We start from the raw sequence: 10,956 nt of genomic DNA on the forward strand, positions 1-10,956 counted from the left end.
AGGTTTTCTCGTACTTTCTTAACGAATAAGTTCAATTTCAACCTTTGCATGGAAGTTATTAGTTATTTCCGTATCCCGCATTTTCATAATTCATTCTCGAGATATTGAGATTAAAATTTTTGAGACAAAATGCAAAAATCAAAAAAGCTTGCAATACAATGAAAGAAGTGTCCATTCTTTGAGGTTAACCTGATATTTTTATCTTCATCAAAGGAGTTTCAGATCTTATGCACTTATAAACATATTTTTATGCCTCTACAAATCACAAAATTCCAACTCTTAACTTGAAAGCAAATTTGCAAGCATGAATCATTCTATCTAAAGATAAGATGATGTGATCAATTAGACTATTGCTAATCTTTAGTTGGCATGATTTACGCTTTAGTTTAGTACTGAGTCGGTAAGTTCACGAAATTAATAATTAGACCGAACTTATATTAAAAAAACAAAAACATTGACATATAAAATAAAATATTATTTATTCATGGTCTGAAATCTTTTACAATGTTAAATATTGGTTATTTTAGCTAGTAAGTCCTGCGAAGGAATTTTCAACAGTATCAACTGGACCGTCATTCGATGCCGCAAATGAAGTGGATGCTAAAATTGAGAGAATAAGAATTGTGAAAATTAATTTAACAATAGGGGAATTCATTTTTATTTGATTGGTTGAAACTGTTAGAAAATAATTTGAAAATAACTGATTCAGTTGACTTGAGTTTGAATATGATGAGTGAAAGCTAAATTTCTGAGTATTTATAGTATTTCTGTAAAAATGAACAAATAAAAAGTAAATTACAATGTTTAATTTTTTATTTACTATTTTACTCATTGTTTACTGAATTTAAAGGTGATTCAACTAAATTAATAGAGTATTAAATGACTTTGCTTAAAGTCAAACTTGTATTTATAATTTTCACTGATCAAAAGTCAATAAGAATTTTATCATCTAGTGCATTCAAAATCAAATAACCAATCGTTTATATTCATTTCTATTTCTATTTTTCACAAAAGTAACGTGTGCAATACAAATTTTATTTCAATTTCATTGAAATGCCTCTCGTTTTCTGTTGGGACGTTTTTTCGTTCATCTTGTGGTTGACAATTGAGAAGTCTTCAAATAGGAACTTATCATTTAATGTTTAAACATTAAAGTAAATATTTTCTAGCTGAAATGCAAGAATGATACATACTTAAAGTAAGATACTACGTAGGTAAAATTTTCAGGTAAAACAAGAAATTCAACTGAAAGAAAGAGTTAATAGTTTTAAACTGAATTAAATAAACTTTATTAAATTTCACAATTAACCTTAATTAACCAACTCAGAAGATTTATTCAGATTTCCAAATCCTGAATACTTCAGGTTCTTTGAGGATCACCAGAAAACTCAACTGGTTAGTCTTAGACTATTGTCAGAATTAACTTTTAGGTCAACCAAGATTACCAGAATTAGTAACCACAATTGGCCAAAATGTTGTGCACACAGAGTTGTCTTAGACTAACTTGGCTGGACAGGTAATAGCGTAAAACAGCTACCTTGGCACAAGTAATAAAGCTTAGTAATAAAATCCAAATTATAACCAAAATAAACTCAGAGTTTAACAGCACAATTCAGATAGTAATATCGGAGGGATAATTAAGCTCTAACAGCATAAATTCACTAAGCCTTATTCTTAGATTTTTAAATTGTTTAACTTTGAGCCAAGAGGACAATATCGATGGTGATTCAGACAATCAAAATTTTGGTCTTGTAGCACTGAGGTAATCAATAAAGTATGTTGTCGATGCCAGTGAGGCTTTCAGGTTTTCTCGTACTTTCTTAACGAATAAGTTCAATTTCAACCTTTGCATGGAAGTTATTAGTTATTTCCGTATCCCGCATTTTCATAATTCATTCTCGAGATATTGAGATTAAAATTTTTGAGACAAAATGCAAAAATCAAAAAAGCTTGCAATACAATGAAAGAAGTGTCCATTCTTTGAGGTTAACCTGATATTTTTATCTTCATCAAAGGAGTTTCAGATCTTATGCACTTATAAACATATTTTTATGCCTCTACAAATCACAAAATTCCAACTCTTAACTTGAAAGCAAATTTGCAAGCATGAATCATTCTATCTAAAGATAAGATGATGTGATCAATTAGACTATTGCTAATCTTTAGTTGGCATGATTTACGCTTTAGTTTAGTACTGAGTCGGTAAGTTCACGAAATTAATAATTAGACCGAACTTATATTAAAAAAACAAAAACATTGACATATAAAATAAAATATTATTTATTCATGGTCTGAAATCTTTTACAATGTTAAATATTGGTTATTTTAGCTAGTAAGTCCTGCGAAGGAATTTTCAACAGTATCAACTGGACCGTCATTCGATGCCGCAAATGAAGTGGATGCTAAAATTGAGAGAATAAGAATTGTGAAAATTAATTTAACAATAGGGGAATTCATTTTTATTTGATTGGTTGAAACTGTTAGAAAATAATTTGAAAATAACTGATTCAGTTGACTTGAGTTTGAATATGATGAGTGAAAGCTAAATTTCTGAGTATTTATAGTATTTCTGTAAAAATGAACAAATAAAAAGTAAATTACAATGTTTAATTTTTTATTTACTATTTTACTCATTGTTTACTGAATTTAAAGGTGATTCAACTAAATTAATAGAGTATTAAATGACTTTGCTTAAAGTCAAACTTGTATTTATAATTTTCACTGATCAAAAGTCAATAAGAATTTTATCATCTAGTGCATTCAAAATCAAATAACCAATCGTTTATATTCATTTCTATTTCTATTTTTCACAAAAGTAACGTGTGCAATACAAATTTTATTTCAATTTCATTGAAATGCCTCTCGTTTTCTGTTGGGACGTTTTTTCGTTCATCTTGTGGTTGACAATTGAGAAGTCTTCAAATAGGAACTTATCATTTAATGTTTAAACATTAAAGTAAATATTTTCTAGCTGAAATGCAAGAATGATACATACTTAAAGTAAGATACTACGTAGGTAAAATTTTCAGGTAAAACAAGAAATTCAACTGAAAGAAAGAGTTAATAGTTTTAAACTGAATTAAATAAACTTTATTAAATTTCACAATTAACCTTAATTAACCAACTCAGAAGATTTATTCAGATTTCCAAATCCTGAATACTTCAGGTTCTTTGAGGATCACCAGAAAACTCAACTGGTTAGTCTTAGACTATTGTCAGAATTAACTTTTAGGTCAACCAAGATTACCAGAATTAGTAACCACAATTGGCCAAAATGTTGTGCACACAGAGTTGTCTTAGACTAACTTGGCTGGACAGGTAATAGCGTAAAACAGCTACCTTGGCACAAGTAATAAAGCTTAGTAATAAAATCCAAATTATAACCAAAATAAACTCAGAGTTTAACAGCACAATTCAGATAGTAATATCGGAGGGATAATTAAGCTCTAACAGCATAAATTCACTAAGCCTTATTCTTAGATTTTTAAATTGTTTAACTTTGAGCCAAGAGGACAATATCGATGGTGATTCAGACAATCAAAATTTTGGTCTTGTAGCACTGAGGTAATCAATAAAGTATGTTGTCGATGCCAGTGAGGCTTTCAGGTTTTCTCGTACTTTCTTAACGAATAAGTTCAATTTCAACCTTTGCATGGAAGTTATTAGTTATTTCCGTATCCCGCATTTTCATAATTCATTCTCGAGATATTGAGATTAAAATTTTTGAGACAAAATGCAAAAATCAAAAAAGCTTGCAATACAATGAAAGAAGTGTCCATTCTTTGAGGTTAACCTGATATTTTTATCTTCATCAAAGGAGTTTCAGATCTTATGCACTTATAAACATATTTTTATGCCTCTACAAATCACAAAATTCCAACTCTTAACTTGAAAGCAAATTTGCAAGCATGAATCATTCTATCTAAAGATAAGATGATGTGATCAATTAGACTATTGCTAATCTTTAGTTGGCATGATTTACGCTTTAGTTTAGTACTGAGTCGGTAAGTTCACGAAATTAATAATTAGACCGAACTTATATTAAAAAAACAAAAACATTGACATATAAAATAAACTAGGTCAGACGATCGATCGGCGTAATCGGAGCGTTTGTTATGAAAAATAAATAGACGATTAATTTTGAATCAAAGAAGTAAGATTTTGGTTGATCTCAGCTATTTCACGCTATCACAGCATGAAATACCCACTCTACACCACGTGGAGGTGTCAACCACGTAGAGCACCTAGAAAAACAAAAAAAAACAAAAAATAATGATTACAAAATGTTTTGAAATTCATAGAAAGATGAAGTTCGATTAACGAGAATGAGTTTTTGAATGAATACAATGAAAACATTATGATCAAAATGTTTTTAATTTTTATATTTGATAAAGTTCGATTACAAGTGAGCAATTACCAAAACAACAGTTTAAAGCAATAAAGGAGATTCAGAGAGTGATAGAGATACATAGATGAAAAAATATTAAGAAAATTTTTCTAAAAACGTATTTCTCAAAGGAAATTGAGGGCTATTACAAATTTTATTTAATCTGTCTAATTCAATCACTTGATCAATGATCAAGCTATCTAGCGTACGAACGCGACTAAAAGCAACGTATGACGCGCCCAGTGCCTTTTCTGTTTCACCGATGTTGATCACAGCTTTATCCAATGTTAATCCTTGTGATTTATGGATAGTAACTGCATGCGCCACATTTATTGGGAACTGTTTTCGCCAGCAATCGTTTCCGTCTGACTTCCAATGCCGCATAATTGGAACTATTGGGATTGAATTTTCCGAGTAACACGGTCCTCTGTAGTTGTCAAATTGAATAAGAAGAGCAACGGGCATTGTTGGGGGCCGTTGACCAGATTCATATAAAATAGATGTCAATGTACCCAACGCACCATTGACGAGACCAGCTTCAGTCCAAAGATTGTAACGTAGCATAACTCGACAACCTCTTGCGAGTTTGAGAATCGGTTCTAATGACTGTGCTTTGTCTGAACCTTGTCTTCTGGCTGCATTGCTGCTGTTTTCGGACGGGATATCTGCAACAGGATAACCACATTGTCGAAGGTGTTCATCATTAAAGTCGTTGGTCAATTTATTAGTAGGCAACAATCTTAATGCATTCTCAAAGCTTTTCTTCTCATGAGAAGAAAGAATACCCATTCTACGAGTGTTGAGAAGCTGGAATTGCGATTCAGACAAATTACCACAAGCTATTGCATCTAGTATATCTCGAAACTGCTGCTGCTGTTCTCCCGATTGTCGATGATTTGTAGTGAGTGCAATGAATACTTGGATAGTAGTAAGAAGGAGCTTGCCTTTGTTGGATTGGGGATCAAGTGCGTTGCTATACATAGCGTTGTTACGAACTGGGGGTAACTGCCGCATGTCTCCAAAGAAATAAATGATAAAGTTTCCAAATGGTTCATCCGAATTCCCTGAAGCTTCTTGCAATCGCATGGAAATTTGAGTAAGAAATCTTAAACCGATCATTGACATTTCGTCGATTATGATAACTTTTACTTTGCTCATTTTGAGTTGGAACTTTCTCAAAGTTTCATTCTGCAGCTTTTTAGATCCTTTTGGTGATAAACACAACAGTGAATGAATAGTCCGACCGCATATATTTATAGCTGCTGCACCTGTCGGAGCAAGCAATTCAACAGCTTCAAAACCAAGTTCTTCTCGAAATTTCTGAGTAATAGCATTTATGAGATAACTTTTGCCACTACCTGCTTTGCCTTGAACCATCACTCTTTTAACATTTACATTTTGCATTGTTTTAAGCTCATGGATTTGCAGCAGTGCAATTTCCATAACTCGCTGCTGATCATCTGATAAACAAAACTGAACATTTCGCGAAACATTCTGTGGAAATACATAGTTTTCTTTGGTATTAGCCAACCATTGTTGCAAAATATTTTTTTCGGCAGATGTAACAGAATTTTGTTCCCAATGATGTGCGATGTCAATATCTCTTCTCCCAATTCTTTCATTTTCTATAATTCTAGGGCCACCCCTTGATATTGCCATTTCTGGATAATAGTGAATGTGAAATTCATCTAACTCTGGGTCATCTTCAAACGAATCTTCAACATCTGGGTTGACAGGTTCTTCGATTAAATTACGAATTCTGTTATACGCGGCGTTCCAAGGATATTGATTATTTGAATCATTTATAATCAAATCGTTGTAATTGTTGCGCCAAGGGGTGTGCAAAACACACTTGATTTTGTAGAACTTTTCGTTTTCTCTTGAATCTTCCGTTAATTTGAGCTTGGGAAAAACTCGTACAATTGACTGTTTGCGTCTTTTCACCATCCTTCTTGCTGAATAGCGATAGTCTCGGGCAAATTCAAACAACGTAATATTTTCAAATGCAGGTGCTCGCTTTTTATATCTTTCGATAATTGCAGGATCTTGAGCTTCCTCAGTATCAGCTAAAAGTCTACGCCAACTTGTATCAGATATGACCAATGAAACAAAACTTCGTGATGCATGAAATAATGGCCAACTCATTAGCAGATGACAAACCTCCTGGGCAGAAAAGTCTCTCTCAGCAGTGGTACTTATAAGAAGACTGCGTATAATTGTTGCTGCAGGTGAATCTGGATCAGTTGACTCAGCCATTGACTTCAATATATCACGATAATCACGAGACTCCGTCTCAGCCTTTGTTGCATATTTGACGAGATATATCAATACTGCTTTCTTAGATAGTATAGGGGTAAAATCCGTATTACCTCTCCAGATTTGAGTAATGAAAGGGTTGTAGTTCGACATGAATTCATCGTTGCGCTTAGGAAAAAATTTATAGTTGTCTTCTTTTTCAATTCTATCTTCATTCGTTAGGATATGAGGGAAACCAAAGCGACATTTTTCAACTCTAGAATTTTTTTTCTTTCTCAAACAGTGAGAGCCACATCGGGTATGTCTCTGCAATCTATTAAGAATCGTAGTTAGATCTTCTGGATCATTGATTATTTCAGAAAAACGTTTACAAGAAGGATGTATGTCACTCGGTGGTTGCGATGCATTCGGATTCCAAGCTCTCGAAAGTTTTGCACAGAAATGGGTCAAATATGCTAGCTGATCATCGCTAACGTTGTCTAAATTTCCAATGTCCGGGCCATCTTTCAGCCAAATAACTCCATGAATATGTGGGCTTCCTCTCCATTGCCACTCATATCTGTACCAGTAATCAACGACATCAAAACAGGGTATCATTATCTCTTTCATAAAAGTCTCAGCTCTTTTTTGAAAAAACCAAGCAGTTATCAGAGGATTATCGTGCATCAATCTTCTCCGATTGGCAGCGATAGAAATGTCAATATTATTTTGTGGGTTCAATAATTCGTACAAATCTGGCCAATGATAATCAGCAGCGGATAATGTGAAGAATATGTGAGGTGTTGATAATTGGTCCACCATATCGTGAAGTTCGCCTGATCTTTGTCCCCAATAGCTTTTCGATGATCTTAGTTTACCAGCATGGAACATAATACTATCAGCTAAGAAAGGATTCGCTGCAATCCTTTCTAATATTGTCTCTGCATCAACTTCTCCAAAAGAATGTCTCTTAACATATAAGTTACCCTGTCTTATAGCTTGCCAACGCATGATTGAATTGAAAGCAAAAAAGCGAAAACGTGAATCCTTAGCAAATCGACCATCCTTGTATTGCAACAAGTATTTGAAATAGTCCAAAAAATTAACCTTCGTGTTTCTATTCTGTCGATAGTCGGCTCTTCCATATGGAAAGAGAGTGGGGAAAGCTTGAGTTATGTAACCTTCTGTGTTAAATTCGTTGATAGGAGTTCTTGCAATATCCGGCCAGTTAACATGGTTTTCTTGCTCGTTTTCAATTTCCTCAGTTATTCTTTCTTGTTGATTCAATTGTGGAATAAATGGGAAATTTGATTCTTCAATGAACGAATTTTGATCATCCACACCATCATCAGATTGTTGACCAGGTCTGTTTTCTTGGTTTAAATTCGGTAATAAATGTCGAATGTCACCATCTAGAGGTAGTTGTGAGATTTGTTCTTCGTCTATTTCGATATCATGATAGTATTCATGATTTCTTTTGAGCCAGAACAAAGCATCCCGGACTTTGTTTGCGCGTACTTTAAAAGAGGTAACACCATCAGGAGTATCACGGTTGACAATTATGAGTCCATCCAAACTTCTAGGATCGACTGGAAGTTTACGGTACAGATCAGTAACATTTTGAGCAAAATTAACAACATGACCAGAGTATCCAAATTGTTGTCCCCTTATCCTATATAACCTTATAACAGGATGAATTTTAGCAATGAGCATTTCTTCAACAGTAGTCAGATTTTTAAGTACTTCAGGCTGCGCACCCGGCTCCATCTTGTTAGCTTCAGTAAACATGTTAGGATATTTCACGCACTTTTTGCATAATCTTCGCTGATTTTGCACCACCAAAGTCAAGTTTGGGAAATTTCGCGCACAATTTTCACATAAGTTCCATGATATATTTGTCATCATATTGTCAAACTTCAATCCTCTATTCAACCAATTTCTTGGATAGCACTGCGATGCTGAAGTCATATTATATGGAATGTCAGGGAAGTTGTATCTATTAGCAGCAAAATTCATCAAGAATCTCCAATTTATATCAGAAGGTATGTTGTAGATAATTGTTTCAGCGTCCGAGTCATTTGATCTTGCATATACAATAGTATTTGAATCTGAGGAATCTTCGCTTGCAGCAAACATTTCAGGATTATTTTGGAATTCTCTTGCGTCATTACTACTATCACTATCAGAAGATGATAATTGCAATCTGAATAAAGGAAAATGATATCCGCCATAATCAACGCGAGGTATGGCATAATTTACTGATTCATGTACTGGTTCGATTCTGGATGGACCAGCTATAGGCTCATCAAGAGCTAAGTTATTGCTCGGTTGGTTTCCTGCTCGTACCTGTCTCCTAATAACATGACGCCTTTTATCGTAGTACCTTTTACTCTTGGAGCTACGTTGTTTTACACGCATTATCCTGTTGAAACAATTGTTGAACTAAACTTCAAGAGACAAAAAATTAGTTAATGCTTCTAAAATTTTTGAAAGAATTGAATGATTGAATCGCGATTGCTTAATTTAAAAATTGTAATGATACGTGCTAAAAATGCATGAGCAACAGCTATACATAAATGGTTGATATTTAAATTAACATATATATAATATATCTATATATGAAAATATATACATATAAATACATACATTGTTTATATATCAATATTGTTAAAATGAATAGAAATTTAAATACTAATGGAATCATATTCAACGTATAAAAAAGAAACAAATACAAATCGAACTTTATCAAATAAAACCGTAAAAATTCTGACTCTCTATGATAAAAGAAACTTCAAAAAAACTCACGCGTATAGAACTTAAATAGAAGAAATCCCAATGATTGATTCACAAATTCCACAAGTATCCACAAGTTCGTTTTAAAAAGCACAAGAAGATGTTGTTAGTCCTGTTGTTTAAAACCTAATAACAAAAAAGTTAGACATTTTTGTGAAAATTTTTGCTTATACATGGGGTCTATGGAGAAAATTTTGTTCACTCAAAATTTTTATGTTCCACTTACCTTTGGATGATGTTTTTAGTATCCACAAGTTCGTTTTAAAAAGCACAAGAAGAGGTTGTTAGTCCTGTTGTTTAAAACCTAATAACAAAAAAGTTAGACATTTTTGTGAAAATTTTTGCTTATACATGGGGTCTATGGAGAAAATTTTGTTCACTCAAAATTTTTATGTTCCACTTACCTTTGGATGATGTTTTTAGTATCCACAAGTTCGTTTTAAAAAGCACAAGAAGAGGTTGTTAGTCCTGTTGTTTAAAACCTAATAACAAAAAAGTTAGACATTTTTGTGAAAATTTTTGCTTATACATGGGGTCTATGGAGAAAATTTTGTTCACTCAAAATTTTTATGTTCCACTTACCTTTGGATGATGTTTTTAGTATCCACAAGTTCGTTTTAAAAAGCACAAGAAGAGGTTGTTAGTCCTGTTGTTTAAAACCTAATAACAAAAAAGTTAGACATTTTTGTGAAAATTTTTGCTTATACATGGGGTCTATGGAGAAAATTTTGTTCACTCAAAATTTTTATGTTCCACTTACCTTTGGATGATGTTTTTAGAATCCACAAGTTCGTTTTAAAAAGCACAAGAAGAGGTTGTTAGTCCTGTTGTTTAAAACCTAATAACAAAAAAGTTAGACATTTTTGTGAAAATTTTTGCTTATACATGGGGTCTATGGAGAAAATTTTGTTCACTCAAAATTTTTATGTTCCACTTACCTTTGGATGATGTTTTTAGTATCCACAAGTTCGTTTTAAAAAGCACAAGAAGATGTTGTTAGTCCTGTTGTTTAAAACCTAATAACAAAAAAGTTAGACATTTTTGTGAAAATTTTTGCTTATACATGGGGTCTATGGAGAAAATTTTGTTCACTCAAAATTTTTATGTTCCACTTACCTTTGGATGATGTTTTTAGTATCCACAAGTTCGTTTTAAAAAGCACAAGAAGAGGTTGTTAGTCCTGTTGTTTAAAACCTAATAACAAAAAAGTTAGACATTTTTGTGAAAATTTTTGCTTATACATGGGGTCTATGGAGAAAATTTTGTTCACTCAAAATTTTTATGTTCCACTTACCTTTGGATGATGTTTTTAGTATCCACAAGTTCGTTTTAAAAAGCACAAGAAGAGGTTGTTAGTCCTGTTGTTTAAAACCTAATAACAAAAAAGTTAGACATTTTTGTGAAAATTTTTGCTTATACATGGGGTCTATGGAGAAAATTTTGTTCACTCAAAATTTTTATGTTCCACTTACCTTTGGATGATGTTTTTAGTATCCACAAGTTCGTTTTAAAAAGCACAAGAAGAGGTTGTTAGTCCTGTT

The 10,956-nt window shown here is 32.7% G+C and overlaps 1 protein-coding gene across 1 annotated transcript; it reads right to left on the reverse strand.

Moving 5' to 3' along the window:
* Positions 1-4,227: 4,227 nt before the first annotated feature.
* On the reverse strand, positions 4,228-9,040 carry LOC149094728 (uncharacterized). The gene is made up of 2 exons (XM_089265820.1): positions 4,597-9,040; positions 4,228-4,244 (listed from the first exon to the last, which is right to left on the reverse strand). Exons 1-2 carry the CDS (start codon positions 9,038-9,040, stop codon positions 4,228-4,230), a joined length of 4,461 nt encoding a protein of 1,486 aa, XP_089121946.1.
* Positions 9,041-10,956: the final 1,916 nt, after the last annotated feature.

The sequence above is a fragment of the Tetranychus urticae genome, chromosome 1 (assembly GCF_039701765.1).
Source record: "Tetranychus urticae isolate SD_2017Ah chromosome 1, NJAU_TeUrti_SD_1.0, whole genome shotgun sequence".
In the NCBI taxonomy this organism is placed as follows: Eukaryota; Metazoa; Arthropoda; class Arachnida; order Trombidiformes; family Tetranychidae; genus Tetranychus; species Tetranychus urticae.

Coding starts and splice junctions, on each gene's coding strand:
- LOC149094728 (XM_089265820.1), bottom strand. CDS start 9,040: ATGCGTGTAAAACAACGTAGCTCCAAGAGTAAAAGGTACTACGATAAA.